Here is a 21651-nt window from a genome sequence, read left to right as displayed (position 1 = left end):
TTGCATATTAATAATTCAGAGTACAGATAATAAGTCGATAAGTCTTTCTTGGACAACTAAATAATTCACTCATCCATAAAGACTTTAGTTGTGTGTGGAGGGTTTGCAGTATGAGACTGTGTTTGGGTTTCCATTTATGCGTGTGTATGTATGGTCGCTGTCTACTTATGTGTTCATTGTCCTTTATTTGTGCTTATTGAATGGTGGTCCGCCATTTGGTTCTCATTGGTTAAATCACAAATACTGTATATAAATGCTTAAGTTTGTATTTTAATGGCAGGACTGTTACATAGGCAAATGCAATTGAGATTGTATATATATTTTAATAAATCAATCTCTAACATGAAATTTATATCTGCATCTGATTATTGTTAATTACCTCTGAAATTCTACTTTCATTTACATTTAAGAAATTTGGAAGACGCTCCTATCTAGAGCGTGCCAGTACAGTAGGTTTAGAGTTCAAGATACCATTGAACAAGAATACTGTAGGAATACGGGGATCAGTGCTGATGCCTATAAGTGCAATAAGCAATACTGTGCAATAAGTACTAGAGTTTCAGATACTCAGCATAGGTGCAGGATCAGTGGTCATATAAATATTCCATAAATAGATAAGTCTTCAGTCTGCGTTTGAACTGGACAGCCAGCGGAAGTATGTTCCACCATATGGGCGCCAGGACAAAGAATAGTCTTGACGCTTGTCTTCCATGAGGCTTGAAGCATGGTATTTCAAGCTGAGCCGTACTTTCAAACATATGCACATGGAAAGTAACCATTGCATTACTGTATTTCTTTAAAATATAAAAAAGTTGTAAAGTCATAGGGACCAGAAGAACAGACCTCCGAAAAATGTTACTATATGAGTCATGTTTGAATACAGCTGTGTCAATAACCCAGATTACCAAAATCACAAGATTAATTTAGGTCACAGATGTTAAGAACCACAAATGACAACGCGCAGATGCGTGCATGTGGCATAACACTAGCCATCAACCCTGCAGCGCACATAGCTGGGCACGCATAACGACCCAGAATGTGTCCGTGCTCTCCGTGGGCCCGTACGAACGCATACACAGAGAACCAGCGAATAAGCTTAAAGAAATGACTGAGGCCATTTCATGGTCTCAACATTTTGTTAGGACGCTTTATAAATAACACTTAAATAGATGAATAGATAACGTGAAGAGATGAGAGTCGGAAACCGACACGCGGCCGCCTGCTAATAGCGTACAAGATGGTACGCGTTTTCGCGTGTGGGTAATTAGGGCTCTGATGTGAATGCAGCTGTCTTTGAGAGCCAGCTGGGTCGGAGGCTTTTGTTTTTGTGCTGTAAAGAGCACAGGGACCGGGAGGTGGAGGAAGTGATGGAGGCTGAATAGACTGGAGCTTTCATTTAACGTTGACTGCTGGTTAACATTCCATCATGGCTTTTGCCTCACTGCCTTCTCCCTGCTTCGGGCTCCTCGACATTTCTCACTGTTCGTCCCCTCAATGGGAAGTCCAGGGGTTTTTGGAGGTGCCTTGGTTTGTCGAGTCCCTTTCGTTGTTATACGTCCCAGTTTAGTTCTGGACAAACGAAGACGGCATCTTTAAGCAGGAACCTCTGGTCTTCGGACTGTTTCAGAAGTGCTGTGCTCTTTTAGCATTCCTTGCACAGTCTGTGTAATGGTGCTTCAGGATTGTTTAAACCATAAGCAAGCCTGATACCATTTATTTTCTCCGTGGTCTACAGTAACATTTTTAGCAACTATACAATAAAAAAAAAAAAATTGCTTACAAAATGACAACATGGAAACCAAGTGGACAGCTTAACTTAAATATTTATTACCCATAACTTTAAAAGTCAAACAGCCATTTTGATTTTATACATTCAGTCCAAACCAAACTGGTTTTTGGTATTTTTATCTACAGCTAACCACCCCCCATCCCTCTCCCTCCCCCTCTCCCAAAACAACCAAACATGAAATAAATAAGAAAGGCAACGTCCAGGAAACATGCACTAATTAAACAAACAACAAAACAACTCTGCATGTGAATTAAATCACGTGAGCTCTCCCACTTCAAGTGCAGACTTCTCCCCAACCCCCCACCCCATCCCCGAAATGATTTCCAGTGCAAATACATCCATATAGTGCCATAAGCACGCTCACTCACTCAAGCAATGTTGATCAGTGACTGCAACCTACTGACAGGGCTTCTAGCAAACACCAAACACAAGCGTGAGTGCATACACGCACCCACACACACGATACCATGAAGGCAAGAGTGATGATACGTTTCTCACACGGGATGACACAGTGGAACATCAGCGCGGGTATACAAGTTTGAGTGAGCATATCTGGGGTTCTCCTCCCTAACCCACACGGGTCTGCGAGATGTGTTAGAACGCAGTGGATACAACGTTTAATGCGTTTGTGTGCAACACACCACACTGGCTGAAGGAAAGGCAGCTTCGCTCTGGCTGAACTGAGTGTACTTGAACAGGAAGCGAAATGTACTTGAACAGCGAGTGTAGCACCATTAGTTCCTTTTTAAAGACCGTGACCCAGACGTGAGATTGCTTGTGTTTAACACTTGAGTTAAATCACTACAGCACTAACTAGTCTGTTTATAATGTTATTAAAAATAAAATATGGCGAATTAATATCCAACATAATTATGGTCGTCTCTCCATGTTGCATTCAAGTACTGCTGATTTTACATTAGGTACTATTGACCTTATCAAACCATTACTCTATTTTGTTAGTGTTTGTTATACCTAACTTGGTTATGTCAGGAGCACGTGTATTAGGCTGTAATTGTCCACTGGTACTCAAGTATGTATGTTTGAAGCACATCTTTATATTTTAAGACATTTTTTTTGGAACTAGTGTCAATGACTAGAACTGGATTTGGTTGTGTTCGCCTACTGAAAGGTTTGATGTCACTTAGCCAGGCTTGTGTAACTAAGCTGCATTTGGTATGGCTTAGCTAGGGTGAGCAGATCTCAGGTAAGAGTGTCCTGGTTGTTGATCTCAAGGTCAGAGTTGGGGTCCAGTTGGGCGGTCTCCAGGTTGGGGTCATTCTCCTCCTCGCTCTCAGCACTATAGTCCACCTCCTCCATGAACGGAGGCTCGTCCTCCTCCATCACGTACGTGGTGGGGCTGCGGAAGACACGAGCGCACCACAGTCACTTCGCTTATTAAAAAGATATTGTGGGAAATACGGCTTATAAGTGCGGTATCCTACAATAGATCGGCTTTTAAAAAAACCACTTCACTTTAGTAACCGACTGTTCTGGATTGTTTTGATTGTCTATTTGTTTATGATGCAAACTACTTCTCTGGCTTCTCAGTAAATAAGGTGAATCCTCCATGTTTAAACAATCAGAACGTTTCACACTTAGTGATGCCCAATATGTTTACATTACTGCTGGTCTAAATGGGGGGGGGGGGGATCATCAAGCGGTTTCAGACCTCAAAGAGCAACGTGTCTCTTCTTGCTTCCCGTCTCCCTGTCCCTCTAATACAATAATGTGATGATGGTTTTATGGCTCTCTTGTTAAGCAGTTAAATGGTTTAATGTTTTTGTGTGTTCTCCGCAGCCCAGTGGTTTGGCTGGTTTCAGTGGCTTTTTAATGGTTTTAATGGTGTGAGGGGGTGAGAAACTGGATCCCAGCGAGACACCAGGAGGAGAGGGGGGGCAGATACCGGGGGCGGCCCCAAACCGGATTAGCGGCCTTTTGGATCAGGTGATTAGACTGCTGTAATGGGGAGAGTGCCCAGAGTGCTCAAGTGTGGAGGGCCCCGTGTGACTGAGAGCTCCTCAAGTAGTACTGGCCATTAGAAGAGGGATGGAAGATACGCAAGTGTGTGTGTGTGTGTGTGTGTGTGTGTGTGTGTGTGTGTGAGAGATCTATTAAAGAAATAAACATGTTGGGAGGGGCAGAGGTATGTTCTCAAGAAGCTTCTAGACTCTGACATCATCAGTGTTATTACTGTCACAATCGTTTTCTGCTTTTCTTTTTCTTCTCTCCCCGCAAATTGTTACACAGCGACTGTAGAAGCCACGAGCCCCGTCTGTCTGAGGAGAATGGCAGCTGACATTTCAGTGCATTTTCAGTAGAAAGAGCAGCGTGAACCAAAATATTAACCCAACCAAGTGTCAACCCAGGCTGCTGGGAAAACCCTTTTGAATAAGCCCATTCATGGAAAGGGAGGTGTCTAAGTGCAGACAAAATTTCAATAAAATATCATTTGATTTATGAAGAAACTGGTAACGGCCACACTTCAGTTCGAGATCTCATGTCACCCAGTTCAGCATCTTACCCCAAACGAAGGTTCCAAAAATGATTATGAACCAGGCACAGCCTGGGCATAAACACTGAAAAGAGTAAATGTGCAATTTCTCATCTACAGGAGAGAAACATCTCAAATGTCTTTGTCTAAGCCAGGATCATCCAGTGTTGTTTTTTTGTTGGCATTTTTGACCCAACTGACAGTGTGGACTCTTAAAAGTCACCTGAGGAGTCTTCAGTAAGGAGTATTTTCATGTCATACTGTGGGTTATAATGTGCATAAAAATCTTATTTGATCGTGTTTCTTGTGTTTGATACTGCATAGGAACTAAGAGAGTGTGTATGTGTGTGGTGTTGTGTGTGTGTGTGTGTACATACCAGGTCATATTGCAGCGGGTCTCTATCAGGTCTCTCTCCATGTCCAGCTGGTGTGTGTGATGGTTGCGGAGCTCCAGGGGGGAGGTGAGGCGTCTCAGCCTGAGCAGAGCCACACAGAACTGGGAACCCATCTCTTCCAGCTCCCTTGTGCCGATCTGGAGGCCCTACAACCCACACGTGTGCATAAACACACACACACAAAATATATACATATATATATAATTACCCATTACGCTGAAAACCATGCACCATTGTCATCTGGAACTTGTAGCAGTTGCAGAAGGCCACTTAAAAACCAATTGCTTCAGAGTCCTGGGGGAAGGCAGAGCGATTAGACCCGGTGCTGCACGCCTGGCGCTGAACCTTTGCCCTAGCCACTTGACCCCTTCTTCCTTGAGGGTTCGGCCGCAGTTTGCCCCTGCACCCTGCTCTCGCCACGGCTGGGTGGGCGTGGCCACGCTGCCTGAACTGCTCGTCCCGGCCATGTCAGGCTGCGATCGCATGCAGGCATTCTCCTCCGCACCGAGAGGAGTGCAGCGGATGAGTCACCGTCTCAGCGTCGCTGTGCATTGCCCTGCAGCGCCATCTACTGGGGGGACTCACCCTCACCCTCTGTGGCTGCAGCTAACGCTGTGCTGGAATGCTGCACTTGTTACTGTGTTTGCTCCAGTGTGCGTGCATGTCTCTCTCTCTCTCTCTCTGTCTCTCTGTCTCTCTGTCTCTCTCTGTCTCATTCAGTGGTGGGGTCAGATCAGCCCTGTGCACATCTTAGAGTCATCAAGGTCTACATGTGTGGAATTTAAAATGAGGGTCATGGATAATGGCGCCCCTTTAGCGACCCTAACAAAAATGACACCAGGGAGCAACTCTGATGATATCCAGGCCAACCCCCCCCCCCCCCCCGAGAAGAAGCATGACTCAGTAAAACCACCATATGAACACTTATGGAAAAACACACACTACTAATGAAGTTAACCTTCCGAGTGCTTGCAAGAGCCGCTGCCCACCAAACACTGACCCCACCCGTTCCCCGCCCATTGCCCCGCCCCTGGCGGCTCATACCTTGTACTTGCCCTGGTCGCAGCCGCACAGCGTGCTCTCCATGGTGTAGCTGCGCTGCACGCCGATCTCCCGCCACACCACCACACGCGCTGTGGCCTCTTTGGAGCGCTCCACCACGAAGCTGCAGCTTGCAAGGCTGAATGCAGGTGCCAGCTGAGACAGCAGCTTGGGCAAAGTCTGCCGCACACGGGCGCACACACCCAAACACACACGACACACAGCACGCCTGCTCAGAGATCCGACCCGCTTTCAGTGACGGGACGGCACAGTGTGGTGCAAGGCAGGGTAGTAGCACGCCACATGTTTACGCAGTGAAGATAAGACTACAAATGATCCCTCTGATGAAACTGAACAGGTCAGGGCCAGGGACAGGAACCAGGACCCCTGGCGCCTGGATGCTGACCAATAAAGCCATAAACACCCCAGCCGATGGCTTATCACGCAGGCCTGGCTATCGTACCCTTTCCCCTCTTCTTAAGCGTCATAAAACCCACAGACTGGAATGCAGGAAACACTTACCTTAAAAAACTCTTACACTTATAATTCCATCAAGCTCAAACCCTTAGCAGGACAAAATTTCCTCATCCCACAGAGATGTTTCTCTTTCCCTCACAAAGTAACAACTTGCCATGTAACCTGCTACAACGTCCAGTGGTAATAATTTACATTTACGGCATTTAGCTGATGCTTTTATCCAAAGCAACTTACAATTATGAGTGAGTACAAGTTGAGGGTTAAGGGTCTTGCTCAGGGGCCCAACAGTGGCAATCTTCGCAGTGGTGGGGCTTGAACCAGCAACCTTCTGATTACAAGTCAAGTACCTTAACCACTGAGCTACCACTTCAATTCACTTGCATGTTGTTTACCTTATGTTCATTGTAAACAAATTGTTAACCACTCCCAATTGTGTTTACTAGAAATCTTATATGAACCAATTTCAGTAGTAGTAAGTTCTACAAAATAGGAAAGGAATTACACTAATAAATGATCAGACATTTTAAAAGTCTAACTCTCATCCATTTCTAAAGGCAGAGCTATACAACTGAATAAGTCTACATACAAACCTGTGTGCGCATTCTGGTCCAGTATGATCTGTATACCTGTATACCGTCATTTGCTGATGGTGCGGGTGTGTGTGTCTGTGTGTGTGCCCGCGCGCGCGTTACCCTGTAGCCCAGGTCTTCCTGCAGGTCACAGGAACTGGCATTGATGTCGGTCTGCCAAACAGTCTCCTTCACGCTGCAGCCATACATGAAGACGTTCTTCTTGCGCGAGTGACCGTGGTAGTCGCAGAAGACCTGCACCCACACATTTGCACAATGTTTACTCTGTCACGCACACCACGACAAGGTACAGTGACCTTGTGTCTCTGGGTTCCCACATGGTCAGGACATTTTGATCTGGAAAACATAAGAAAACACATGCACTCACACACACACACACACACACACACACACACACACACACACACACACACACACACACACACACACACACACACACACACACACACACACACACACACACACACACAGGCGTATCTCACCAGGGGCGTCCTCCCCACAGCACTGAGATACTGCAGCAGACTCTTGGCGTGGTAGATGGTGGGGTGAAGCTCAGAACTTGGGTTCTGCCATTGCCTGTTCAGATCTTCACCACTCAGAGAGCACCTGTGACTACACACACACACACACACACACACACCCACCCACCCACCCACCCAAACACGCAGTGATGGTGGGGGGAGATAGCGATAGAGCGTGCGATAAGAGAGCTCGAATGAGAGCGAGGGAGAAATGGAGACGGCATGAGCGAACAAGATCCAGATGCACTTAGCAGTTTACAAGCATCGACCAAAACATCTGTGCGGTTCATTTTAAGAGCCAGTCCTTGAACCAACAGCGCACACGAGAGTCTTTGTGTGCGTGCGTGTGCGTGTGCAGACATACTTCCCGTTGACGACTCCGTCTGGGTTGAGCATGGGGATGATTTTGAAGATGTAGCTCTCCCTCAAGCTCTGGGCCAGAGGGCCAGAGCTCATGAGGAACTCCAGCGTGCCCTTCATCACCCAGCTGGCGTTGGTCTCTCCTGGGTGAACCCGTGCACTCAGGAACACCACCGGCCGATTCCCTGCACATGGCACACTACTCAGACTGTGTTTGTTTGTGTAAGGGTTGGACTGACACATATAGGCATTGTGTGTATGTGTGTGTGTAAGAAAGTGAGATTTGGGGCTTGGTTTCTTGAGACTTGTTTTCACGCTTGTGCCGAATACTCGAGTCCGCACCCAGGACCGATTCTGGGCTCGTTAGAGGGAGGGGCTCATTATCACTCGTTTGCTTTCACACGTAAGAACTCCGTCTGGACTGTGGCTCGATTGCGCATTTCCTTTTTGTGACTTTTCTGTGTGTAGGCTCACAACGTCACAGAAGAAGCTTCACCCGATTTCTCCTTAATATTATTTATGTGTGTGTGTGTGTGTGTGAGAGAGAGAGAGAGAGAGAGACGTACTGAACTGGCAGACGCGGTCACTGCTGCAGGACTCCGGCATGGCCGTGATGGTGAGCAGGGGGCAGCCGTTGCCCCCCAGGGTGTGGCATAGCAGCTCCTGCCTGTAGTAGATGTGCGGCGTGCACATGGTCTGCAACTTCTGCAGGTGCATCTGCCACGCAAAACACCTCATCAGTCATCACCGGCGGCAGCCAAGAACACCCTCATAAACAACTCCCCCCTCTCCCACCTCCACCCAATGTGAGCGTGCTTGGACGTCTACAGCATGTGCTTCGCAGCCATGAGCCAATACCTTCAGGGTAGAGTAGGTGTACGGGTAATGGTAGGCAAAGTAACAGACGTCGTCCTTGTGCTGAAAGGTCACAGTGAAGGTCATGGTGTAGTAGGATTTGCCCTTTTGGCCCCCTGCGGCGATTGAGCTCCGGGAGAAATGGTTTCTGCGTGGACAGGAGAGCGACGTTATGATGCTGACCAATCAATCAAGACCATGCCTGCCACAGGGAGATTACAACTGTTCGAGTGCGCGGATACAAACATGCTTGGATTCCAGAGTAATTCGAAAGCGTTTACACATACTTAGCTTTTAAGTGGTGACCCTATCAATTCAATGTTTTTCCCATTATTCAATTTTGCAAACATGCACACATCTACAAATACAAGTGTATTTTCCTTTGAATGTGTTTATATCCTGATGCAAATGTGTGTTTTTTTTTTTTTATTGTCCAGTTAAAGCACAGTATTCTGCAACCCTGAGCAAAAACGGGATGCCTGCCTTTTCAAAAGAGCTCCGGAGGTTTCGTATGACTTCGGCTGCAGTGGAAATGCGGGTCGGAGAAGGACTTACTTGTAGTAGCAGATGTCGGAGCCAGTGCGGGCCCAGCGGGGACTGCCGCCAATGGCCTCCTGGACAGAGTACATCAGCACCTGCATGCCTGCCACCAGAGGGCGCAAGCTCACAATCGTACAGACACAACGCTACACAAACACACACACACACTTACGTTTGCGGTCACAGCATGTAGCAGACGCTCTTTTCCAGAGCGGCTTACAAACGTGCTTTGTTGGAAAAAAGCCGAATGCTGGGACATTAAACCAGAGTCTAAAGCATTAGGTCAATAGCCTGTCAGAGTATTCACCAAAGTAAAATATATACACGTGTGTGTATAGTGTGCATGTGTGTGTGTGCACGCACGCATACAAATATGAACATTACAGTAAGGTAGAGGGAGTTCATTCCACCATCTGGTGCTAGTACAGAAGGCTCTTTAGGCATGTCTTCTCCCTCTTGAGGGGCAGTGGTTCAAGACATGTTGTACTTGAGGCACGAAGGATGGGAAACCGGTGTGGGGGGAGACCGGAGCTTTCAGGCAGGAGGCCTGTTTTGGCTTTGCGGGCAAAGCATCTGGGATTTAAATCTGATGCGAGTGACTACAGGAAGACAGAGGAGGGAACGCAGCAGTGAAGTGATGCGTGTGAACTTGGGAAGATTGAATACGAGCCGTGCATCTGCGTTCTGTATCAGGGCGTGGTGGAGTGTGGAGGGAGGCTTGCCAAGAGTGAGCTGCAGGAGTCCAGTTTTGGCATAACAAAGGACTGGACAAGCAATTGAGTGACTTTTCTGTAAAGACGTGGCAAAGCCCTCCTTATGTTATACAAGAGAAACCTGCATGTCTGGATCACCTTAGCACCATGGGCAGAGTACACTGTACTAATATACAGTATCAAGTCCTTGAGAAATATACTTCAATCCCTAGTGCTAAACAGACACAGCAAGAGGGTAAAGTTTTGTTCCTTAATAATGGTGATGAAATGAATATGCCATGCACCAACTGCAGGTTCAGCTCCCCCTAAACCAAGCTGCAGTTGACAGCCAACAGCTGAGATCAAACCCACAGGTTCCAGGTTTGGGAATCACCCCACTGAAAACTTTTATTGGTTAGCAGCTGTCTGTTAAATTTCTATAGCAGGATATCTCTGGCATACTAAACAGTAGCCTGCTGATGTGCGGGGGTGGGGAGACTAGAAAGTTAGCTAAATAAAACCACAAGGTGTTTGCTTTTTTCATATCAGTCAGTTATGACTGAGAACAAGTAAACAAACCCTCTGTTTTTAGCCAAAGCTAAAAGCAAGATAATGGCAGTCTATCCCAACATCAGAAAAGAACTTGGGGAGGAAACGTCACTCTGCTTCGTGTTAGGGCGTTCTCTGCCTCCGTCTTATCCGTGTCGTTTTATGATAACGGGACGCTTCGCTGTCTTGGGCACCATCTCTTGGTTAAGGTGCATTAGCTCTCTGATGGCTAACGCCTCTGGGCTGAGGAGCGTTAGGGGCTCACCGTAGTTGAACTGGCTGTTGGACTTTTCACAGTTGATGATGTTGAAGCGATAGGGCACTCCCACGCGCATGCTGCTCACCTCAAAGTAGAACCACTGGTGGTAGTGGTTACTGTTGATGTCAGAGTTCAGAACCAAATCATACTCAAACCTGGAGAGCACATTACAGAATACCACATGACACAAGGGTTCCAACAAAGCGCACGTGAAAGTGAGGTTCAGGAGCATATATGGCCACAAAACTATGACGATCACACCACACTTTATTCTGATCTAGTCTCACTTAATCATGGCTTTCCAATGTCCTGACCAATATTGCTTACAAGACTGTACCATATTTCATAATTGGCAGTATGGAAAAATCTACATTCCGAGAGAATATACTATAAACTGGAGAGTTTAAAAACAGGATATTATTTAAGATAAACAGAATCTGTGACTAGAATAAATATTTCCACAATGTAAACTGGGCCTTTAAAGTGAACTGTGCTTACTTTCTGACTTGAATTGCCTTTCGCAGATTGCCAGACTCGAACCGCGAGTTGAACTTCAGTGACTCGCCATCAACTACTGGACAACTAAAGGTTAAAAAGAAGCTTTTTTAGTGCAACCTAAATCAAATATCAAATTATGAGTTTTTAACTCATTCCTAATGCCTTACACCATAAAACAGTCAAGAACAAATCATTAGAGAAATCAGCTGACCTCTGCATGTCAAGGTCATATACAACTCTGTCCAGGATCTCGGCAGGGTGAATCAGTCTCTCAATATCCTGGAAAATTTTCGCTCTGTTGGAAAACATGTGTATTTTACATTTGAGTGATATTTAAATCTGAGAAACATTCAAGTATTCCAGCATAATTCTAGTATGTGATTTACAATTAAAAGCAGACTTTATCCATCTCAAGGCGATAAATGTAAAAATGCAGAAATACAAAAAAATTGGGGTTTTTTTTGGTTTTTTTAAACAAATACAAAACAGTTTTAAAACCAGTTCCTGACTACAGCTTACAGTTCTCTTGCTGTGGCATGTCTACTCACCGCTGTACCCCGTAAACTCTCTCTAGAATGTGTTCCCGAAAGTTTGGTGCTATGTGGCCAAAATAGTCTGGATACGCCACTTCTGTGTAGCCTGGCACGGAGCAGGTTGCTTTGGCCATCTCTAGGTACAGGTCAGGGTCATGCAGAGGCAGGAGTGCTGCTGTGTCTGGCACCTCCAGCACTGCCTGGTCCCCACCCTCCTCCTGAGGCCCCGCCCCGGTGCAGCCTCCGTTCATTGAGTCAGAGGTGTTGAGGGCCAGGCAGCCCAGGGCCTGCTCTATATCTTGCTCCGGCCCATCCTTTGGAGCCTTGAAGACCACGCCCATCGGGGCGTCATTGGGCCGGGGTGGCTCGTGTGCATCTTGCCGTGGGTGCCTGTTTCTGGGATAGGCCCAGGGGCCGGCTGGGGTACGGCCCATGGGGATGACAATAGGCCGCTGGAGCTTCGGGGCATGGGGCGTGAATGGGGAGGTGGATTTACTGCTCTCGAAGTCAAAGTCCTGAAAAATAAAGATGACCATTAGAAACAGAGGTAGCAGACTTTATTCTAATATGTAAGGGTTTAATGGTACCATAATCTAGATTTTTCTCCTTTTACATTTTTTGCTTTGCGTTGACATTAGTGTTTGTGTGGCTTTATTTTCCAAAACCAATCATAAATAATTTTTGCACGAACATTTTCCAGCTGCTCTTTATACGTTAGAATAACCTTTTGTTATTGCACCTTTAAGATGGACATAAGATAAATAAGCTTTGTTCTGACTGGCTGTCACGTATTGTGCCTAATTCAAAAAGCAGTCATGGTGGTCAGAGCTGAAACATACTTGAAAACTGTAAGTGGGTGGGACTAAACTGCTGTATGCTGAACACGTGCGGATATGTAAAAGAGCTCTTGTGATATCAGAGAAACAGTGATTCCAAATGGCTGTTTTGCACCTTAGATTCCACATATGGACTGTTTGTACTTTGGGAGTAAACTGTGTGTTTTGAAACTTTATCAAAATACTTTATTTCCACAAAGTGAAATAAATTCAGTTTTCCATGATAGGGGCCATTTAAGGGTTTGTGTATAAGCTACATGCTACCTTACATTTACAATGCAAATAAATACATACTATATATGCACATTTGTGTATGTGTGTACACACACACACACACACACACACACACACACACACACACACACACACACACACACACACACACACACACACACACACACACACACACACACACACACACACACACACACCTCCTATTCCACTAGCTGCTTCTGAATAGGTGCATTGTCAGATGTTGTCCAAAGTTTTTTAGAAACAGCCGAAACTCAGTGCTGATTGTTTACCTTATGGTAAGTGTAGTTAAATTATTCAGGAAGCAATACCACCTAGCAGAATATGAATCGTTCAGCAAATTTCATATGTGGGCATCAGTTGTAGTCTTTACCTGAAAATCCTCAGAGAATTCCAGAAAAAATCGCTCATAAACTCTTAGCTCGTCAAATGGGCGCAACACAAGGTGTCTGGGTCGCAGTTTGTTGATGTCGGTCTCAATGTCATCGTTCTGTGGCCAAACACACAAGAGCAGTCGTTGAAATCACGGACTGATACGCACGGGACCTTGTGGGCCAGCTTCTGCAAGGCCAGCCTGCCATTAGCCGTGGCCCGCAGGGCTGTCGTCCCGGCCCTCCACAGACCTGCAGCATGCAGAAGTCACCTGAGCCTTGTGCTCCTTCTCCTCGTCCTCAGTATCGTTCTCCGTGTCGACCTCCGTCTCCTCGTTGTCATCGCTCTCGTCCATGACGTCATCCACTGGGAAAGGGAAGACAATGATCCAACACGCATTCGCACCTATTCCTTCCGGCTGGCGGCAACACGATGAACATTTTTATGCATGCCAAGCAGTGCTCCTTTCCTCACGGCTGCATATGTTAGAACACAAGGCAGAATGTGTGTGTGATCAGAACACAAAATGGCTTTTTCCTTTGGGCGCTTCAGTAATTTCCTCTTTCTTTTGCTTATTACTTTGATTCGACCTATCGGACCTCTTGCCAGGTCATAGGCGAGAACTGATTTTTATCGGTCTTGACTGGTTAATTACGCATTAAGGTTGAGCATGTAAGCATGCTTGTGCGTGGACATTCCTTGCTCCTTTACCGTCTGGTGGCTGGCTGTATATCTGAGCCGCTGGGCTACTGGCCGGGACCTGTGGGAGCGGGTGGTGAAAAGCACTTTTAATGGTGGGCAGCGGAAGGCGGTTCTTTGGGAAGCACTTCCTCATGATCAGGCTGGAGGTGTTCACCAAAAGGTCCAGCGTCCGGACGGGCAGGCACTCCTTCCCAGGAAAAGCCACACACACACACACACACACACACACACACACACACACACACACACACACACACACACACACACACACACAGTCTATTGTAATGAGATTTTTGCACAGGAAGTACTGGGACTTCCATAACTGAAATATCTCATCTCACCTAGAGCTACCAGAACAAACAAATATACCTCTATATGCATATCACTGAATATGAAAGAATATTCACAGGTTTAATGTAACCTACATATAAATTGAGAACTATTAGGTCTCACGACATTTTTGTCATTTGTATTTCAGATTCAGTGATTAAATATTCAGTAGCACACATAATACGTAAAAATCAGCATCATAAACTTTTATTCCTTGTAAAAAACGTCCAAGGACTACTAATTCACATATCAAAACTCCAAAAAAAAGGGAAATGCATTAAGAACGTGATGTATCTCACTGCGGAGGTGTTATAGAGGGTCCTTATGCCATCAGCATCAATGAAGGCCTTCCTGCCTAGCTTGATGTTAGTGATGTTTTTGATGCATCCCAGAATGCTCTTGCGAAGGAGCGTGTGCCGGTGGCGGGTGTCGTTGCGGTGCCAGTCCAGGTAGATGGCGAGCAGGGCTGGCACGTTGCCCCTGTCCACTGCGCGGCGAGCATTCATCTCTTACAAGCAAACAGGGGCAGAAAGGACAGCCCAACTTACACTGGGGTGGATGGGATTAAGGAAACCCAAGTAATAATAAAACATAGGCAGGTATATCACTTGTAAGAAACAGTGTCAGGTGATCAATATAATAAATTACATAATACATCTTTAGGGCTGGCCAATTAAGCAAAAAAAAAAAAAAAGCTTTAAAAATGTTTTTGTTTTTTTACCTTACTGAATTCACAAATTTGTTTTTTTTTTTTAATTTAGCTTTTATCTAATCTCTTTTTGGTGGTGCCTATTAAAAATTCTTTATTACAATGAAGAAAAAAAAAATCATACTGGTCAGAGCAGTGAAGAGTATCAGTTGCAGTGTGCAAATCAGCGAGAAAATACCAGCGTTAAGAAGGCTGACTGCTTCTCCACGCTATAAACGGGCACCATATCCCCAGCAGTATGAACCGCCAACGCAACTTGTACTAATATACACATATATAATGTAATAAAATGAAGTTCCTATTACTTCTATGCATTTTCCGTGTGTGTGTTCTCTCTGGCAGGGATCTGGCTGAATTGTATTCTTACACTCTAGCTTTTGTATTTTCTAAGAGTCGCGCTGGACAAAAGCATCTGCTGCATGATGAACATGGGAAGTGAAGCACATAGGATGGCAACTTCTTCTCTGCTCTTGTACGCTCGCTCACCCACCCATCCACCCCCCCCCCACCCCCCCCGCCCACCCACCCACCCACACAGCGCTCCTATTCCACTCGTCGCTTCTGGATAGGTCATGGTGCCACTTTTAGTTGGGACTGACCTTCTGCACACTTTGCACTTTACGTTAGGTTGTTGAACCTCTCAAATCTGAACCGGTTCCCTGACTGAAGTTATGATACTATCTTGGTTTGGAACCAGCAGGGCAGCCCCAGAAGAAATGCGTAAGGTGTTTGTGCCATGACTTCTTGTTTTGAATTTTGTTAAGTAAACACATACTTTTAAAGTCTCAATTTAAAATATTTTAAAACTGTAGTAAAATACTCATTTCAGTTTAAAAAAAAGGATGATAGAATAACTGCCCAGCCCTAAATGTATTAAACTAATGTTTCAAATATTTTACACTACATGTAAGGAATATGATCATACAATCACACTTACTTGATTTTAGCAAAGCTGCCAAAGTATCAAGGGCCACTCTGTGATAAAAATTCAGAAGACAAACAGCATGACGTGTTTATGTATCAAGCAGAGAAGCCTGCCAACAGAGCTGTGCAGTGCATGCAGAAAGACACGGCAGAAACGCTGCCCTTCTTACTTCAGCAGGGTGGTGTTCTTTTTGGTGTAGGGTCCAATGACTTTAAACATCATCTCTACCATGCCACTCTTTCCCAGTGAGACAGCGTTCACCGCTACACAACCAGGAAGAGAGACCATTAAGGAACCCATACTAGATCATGCTAGCCATTTACCTCTCAAACTGACATCATCCAGAACTACACAGATGACCAATATGGACAGGGATTTAAAATCTTTTTTTTTTTTACCAAAACAAAAATGAGACACCAAACTTTGTTTTAACCATGGTTACCTATTATTTATTCATACATGTGCATATTTAACATGCTTATTGCTAGATTATAATGAAATGCGAGGAACTGCCGTTTAGTTCTCTGTAAAGGAAACGCCTGTTCCTTTATGGTGCACTCACACACTACATGTGTTTAACTAAATCCATGTTGCCTAAAAAGTAGTGCGATATACAAGAATATAGTTTTCAGTGATTGCTTGATTTTATTACCCATGCAGTCGAAATATTTTAAACATTGGAAAGCTCATCAGAATCCCACATAATAGTGGCATCTTGCTTTGGGTATTTTGTGAAAAAAAAAGGCTTCTGGCTGATATTAAAATACACTGTAAAAGCAACCCGAACGTTTATACTTCACTGCCTTGGATCATTTAGTTTTTAAGGAGCTCATGCACTTTTGCACACTCACAGTTGCTGGAGTAGAGGCGTAGCACCTGCAGACATGGCAGCAGGAGTCTGTGGTTCTGCAGGTTCTGTTTCAGCAGATTCACCGTCACGTTTAGAGCCCCACTTAGTCGCGCTTTAACTCCAAACTTCCTGTCTGGAGAGGCAGCGAGTAAGGTGCGCACCCCTCTCATGTTTACTTACCGAATAATCAATTATTGGTTGAAACAATCAATCAAGTATCGATAACAATAATCCAATCTTCCACAAAAAGAAGGCTCTTTTTCAGTGCTAGCCTCTGTTCATTCATAGGGGTTTGGGAAACAGTGCTCCACTGGGATCGCCATGGTTACCTTTAGGTCCAACTTTGGCCAATAGTGAGTGTATCTGGTGCATGAGCTCTTCACTGGGGGATGCTTCTCTGCCAGAGCTGATCAGCAGGTGCAGGAGGATGGCTGTTCCTCCTTTAGACACAAACACGCCCACCCTGCGGCCACCGGCTGCAGCAACACCGTGACACACCATCAACCAATGGTTTAATGGCGTAGTATTTAATTGTTATATTTAGTATTTCTACAGTTCACGTAGAGAGCTGTTTCTGACAAATAACAGGGAATACAAATTATTTTATTTTTGAGTTATTTTAATTTTATTTTTGTTTTGGTTAGTGTTTAAACCTTGAAGGAAAATACCATCATATGAATGCTATAACCATAAAAAGAAAAACAACTATGGACCAAATTCTCTATAATGCACTTACCTCAGATACAAAACAGACCAATCAAAATTATTCAAAAAAGACACCTGACCAATTACAAAACATTTCTCACACAATTAGGTGTTTACTTATTACGCTACTCAAAGCCAGGACCAAATCAAAAACAAAAAAAATGATCCAATCCATTCAAATATACGAAGACCACAGAAACTCACCCACTGTCAACAGCTCATTCAAAATACACAAGATGTTCAGAATTGTCTGCAAATCCTGTGTGCTCTGTAAACGTTTAAATATAATAATTATTGTAAAACAACACGATACATCACACTGGGTTGTATACAGAATAAATAAAGGAAGGACAAAGTGATTTTTTTTTAGTTAGGAGAGTGTGCTTACCTGTAGAGATGAGAGAATGACCTCCATACCAGTGGAGCCTTTAGCCATGACCTCCTTACGAGTCTTCTCTGAAACACAACAGCAGGATGTCAGCTCTGAACATGTTTGGTACATGTTACTACGATTAACTCTTCTGTTGCTACACTGAGCATTATCATCACTACAGAAAGAGACAAAACAAGACTTTTTTTCTGGCAATGGTACAGCCAGTAGTATCTAAAGCAGTCATACAAAAGTGATATACTATGAAGTTACTGGGTGCTAAAATCGGAATGCTCCAAAAATCTGCTCTCAAAATCTTGGAGTAGTCGAATTCCTCTCATTTTGGACGTTTCAATCATATAGTCAAATTTCAGTGAAGAAATGTGATCAGCGGTCAAACTTTGAAAGGCCAAGTGTAAAGTTACATCCTTGTTATGCTTTTCTCAAACATCAGAGACATTCTAGTGAGTTAGTTCTCGAAGAAAACGGATATCTGCAGCCAAACTCTTGCCATCGTATACTGAAGCGCCAAGTAAACATTGTTTGTGCGCCAACTTAAGTTTTGAGCAGTAGCGTTAAAACAGCGTCCAACACAAACCATCCTTCACGCAAGGTCAAAGAAATGGCTGAAAAGTCCTACAATAGCTAAGGATAAATAAGATTTAGTTTTTTGTTTTGTTTACTTCTGAGTTATACTTACTTTTATTGATGTTTACTTTTGATTTATACTCAGAACATTGAGGACGTTTGCTAGTCGATGGCAGGCGCCGACAGCGTGCAGGGCTACGACGGAAGCGTGCATCATTTCAGCACATTGACAACCAGCAAGAACACAAAACCAGAAGCAGAACACATTGCTTTCTAGAACAGACCCAAGCAACCGCACGCCGCCAGCAACAACGCAGATTATTACCCTTATTCGCTTTCAAACCGCGGGAATGTGCTTTGAAAGGTCAGCCTATGGCACTCGCCTTTGCTTTACAATGTCAGCAAATGCAACCGGGGGCCCGAGCCAGGTGACCGGGTAACCCGAGCAACGCTCCTCACGAGAGCGCGAGGCCGCCTCCGCCCGAAGGTTAGACTGAAAGGGACGGTTACATAACTAGCTGCTGAAAGAGCGCCGTAAATAAAAACGTGCTGTGCAAATCAAATACCGGTGACACGGGAGACTGAGAGGCAAGTCAGTTTTGTGCGAGCGCGCTCATTCGCAGGAAAAGTAGCAGAACTACCAGATGTCGTTTAAGACGACGGAGCGGGTAGGCACTGCGCTTCAAAACACGTGCGAGGCGGAATACATTCGGACGACGAACGAGCGAAATACGTATGAGTCACGATTCAACAATCTTGAACTGTGCAGTAGTTTAGCAATGTTTTAAAGACTGAAGCCTTTGGTCCAATTTTCGTGTTATCTGCTGATTTGGTTGAGATCGGTGTACCATCTCTAAAATTCTACTGTTAGTTTTTACAGAAAGAAGCATAATTTACCTCAAATAAAATTAACCATTTGTTTGGTAGCTTAAAAACAAACAAAAATAATGCATGGTCTGTTAAGTTTCACAGCATGTGCAACCATTTTACCTTGAAAAAAAAGACATTTAGATGTTACCAGGTAACATTAGCATTAGTGCAAGCAGCCCTACACCAAGTTCTTTTGGATTTCTACGTCTTCTTACACCCATATACAGGTGAATAGACTGTTATTAGTACTCATGTCTGCTGCAGACGCGTGTGTGAAATCCATTTCTCACAGCTTACCAGGGCTGCCTGTAGGCTGAATGTGTGTCTCTACTTCTATTACAGCTGTAGTCCATCTTTATTGTTCACGCACACACACACACACACACACACACTACACAACACAGATCTATGCATGTCAGACACAAACACACCGCTCTTGTATCAGCCAGACTAACACTTAGCAATATGGGGGATTTTTACTTCTTCAAGAGGCTCCGCCCAGTGAGCTGATCCTCGCAGCTTGAGTGGCAGGTCGAGATGATGACAGACACGTAGGACGTGGGACAGAGGCCCTGACCAAAGAACTTCGCATGCCAAGAGAGTGGCAGAGGGATTAGCAGGGAGATGCAAGGATGTGGAACATTTCGAAATTCTCCCTCTTAGGCAGGTGGGGGTGGAGGGTGGCAAGGGGCCGTGGAGACACGTGCGTCATGCTGGATACGGTTACAGCTTGCCGGGTCAGTGGGGGTCTTAGCTTCCAGAGGGGGGTCTTAGCAGGCCAGGCCAGCAGCACCAGATAACCTTCTGATCCACTTCAGCTTATTCCACGTACAGCTTTTTCATGAATTTCATGTTTCAGTTTGCAATATGCTGGTGAGGCTGGTCATACTTAGAGAAAAAAAGTACAGCTACAGTATTAAGTCCAGTTCCAGGAACACAGCACAGTACTTCCATTGTGGAGTTAATGCGCACTGTTAACAAGGGGGGAAAAAAAAATCCGCACGTGATGTACGTTAGAAATGTAGAGGACCCAAATTCGCCACGCAGTGCTTTAGGTATAACACAATGCATGCGTGTCTGAGTTGGTTTGCACGAAGCCATGCGAGGCTCACCCGGGTGTGCGCGACGAAGCTGACTCACCTTGCGTCTGGATGAGGTGCAGGATTTTGCCCGTCACCTGCCTGATGGCCTCCGTGTCAGAGCCCACAGCCTCCCCGTCGTGCCGCTCCAGCTGAGCCAGCAGCATCAGCACCCGGGAACTACTGGGAATGCTGTCCACACGCGTACCAAAGCATGAGGCTTTAGAGGACCTGCTTTTCATGCTTCACTCATCTTCCAGTTGCTCATGTTTATGACTTGATTATGAGCGTTTATTACATCTCTATAGTCTTGCAGTATTCCGTAGACATTGTGTGTGTGCGGGGGGCGGGGGTCACCTACCCTTTCTCTGTTGCCATTTTGGGTTTATTCATTTCTTGTCACCCACATACAGGTCTGACTGACTGGAAAAAACAAGGTAAGAGCGTCAATATTTACACGTATAAAGTGTAATCACTGGTTACAGAGTGTATTACACCATGTCCTAACGTAACACTGTAGCAGGCACAACCACCGTTTAATGCTGCTAGAGGAAAGCAAACAAAACAAAAAACAAACCCAAACAATATTTAGGTAAAAGATTCACACACTAAACCTCTAATATAGCCTGCTAGCTACATAACTGCTCGAGATATCAGATTTTGCTTATCTTGGTTCCAAGTAATTCTACAAAATTTGGGTAATCTGAAAAACTGCAATTCGTGCAGATATTTTAGTCAGAACTGTTAATAAGCAACTGGCTAGCTAGATGGCGAGGTTTGACCAGCTATACCAGAAGAGCCAGTGGAGAAATTAAAATGCACTGCAGTGACGGATGATAAAGAAAACCCGTAGCTAGCTACTCGAAAATTAAACGAATGCATTTTTATTTGATCTGACAGTTATAACAATTGTCATAAACGCTGAATGTTATTTGACTGGATAATATAACGCTAAAGTGCTAGGTAGCTAGCTAATTTCCAACGAGCTAGCCAGCTAAAACAATAAAACATGTCAGTTGCACCTGCCTTAGCGACTGGCTAACATTAGCGAGCAAATGTAACACTGACAACGCGGACCAGAAACATCAACTGTCGAACTTTGTAAAAAACACCTAATGACAGACTAAGAGCGACTTATTTACCTTTAAATCGTGTAACAGTGCTCCATCTGAGCATAACAGCTCCTTCCTCCGTGTTATCCAGCGACTACCTACTCCCTGCTACTTCCAACGCCCCGATATAATTATTTACTAGCTATCCATCTAGATAACGCTAGCTTCCTAGGGTGCATTCCGGATCCCAAGACTTTGCGCAGATGTTTCGATCTTAAAGTCGTGCTCATGCAGCATTTCCGAAAACGATGGCTTGAAGATCTACGAATATGGGTGTACTCCCGTCACTAACAGCGTAGCTACGCGAGAGTCAAGGTAACCGAAGTCTTCTGGGAAATGTAGGAATTTACAGCCATTTAAA

General features: G+C 44.9%; 1 protein-coding gene across 1 annotated transcript; it reads right to left on the bottom strand.

Moving 5' to 3' along the window:
• Window positions 1–1815: 1815 nt before the first annotated feature.
• agtpbp1 (ATP/GTP binding protein 1) lies at window positions 1816–21480 on the bottom strand. The gene is made up of 26 exons (XM_035536212.1): window positions 21321–21480; window positions 20540–20601; window positions 20240–20370; window positions 17660–17727; window positions 17476–17539; window positions 16896–17042; window positions 16568–16699; window positions 15886–15979; window positions 15729–15766; window positions 14382–14590; window positions 13762–13939; window positions 13322–13416; window positions 13052–13168; window positions 11606–12105; window positions 11269–11352; window positions 11058–11141; window positions 10566–10714; window positions 9075–9162; window positions 8523–8667; window positions 8231–8381; window positions 7669–7849; window positions 7266–7395; window positions 6886–7017; window positions 5720–5896; window positions 4658–4821; window positions 1816–3146 (listed from the first exon to the last, which is right to left on the bottom strand). The coding sequence occupies exons 2-26, from the start codon at window positions 20569–20571 to the stop codon at window positions 2990–2992; spliced, it is 3447 nt and encodes a 1148-aa protein (XP_035392105.1). The 5' UTR covers window positions 20572–20601; window positions 21321–21480; the 3' UTR covers window positions 1816–2989.
• Window positions 21481–21651: the final 171 nt, after the last annotated feature.

The sequence above is a fragment of the Electrophorus electricus genome, chromosome 18 (assembly GCF_013358815.1).
Source record: "Electrophorus electricus isolate fEleEle1 chromosome 18, fEleEle1.pri, whole genome shotgun sequence".
NCBI classification, from domain to species: Eukaryota; Metazoa; Chordata; class Actinopteri; order Gymnotiformes; family Gymnotidae; genus Electrophorus; species Electrophorus electricus.
Note: the sequence above shows the minus strand (reverse complement) of the source record. Positions and strands in the feature narration are given on the sequence as shown.

Coding starts and splice junctions, on each gene's coding strand:
- agtpbp1 (XM_035536212.1), bottom strand. CDS start 20,571: ATGAATAAACCCAAAATGGCAACAGAGAAAGG. Junction 11,353..11,605: donor AGAGTTTACGGGGTACAGCG/GTGAGTAGACAT, acceptor GTTTTCCAACAG/AGCGAAAATTTTCCAGGATA. Junction 4,822..5,719: donor GCGACCAGGGCAAGTACAAG/GTATGAGCCGCC, acceptor TGTGGGTTGTAG/GGCCTCCAGATCGGCACAAG.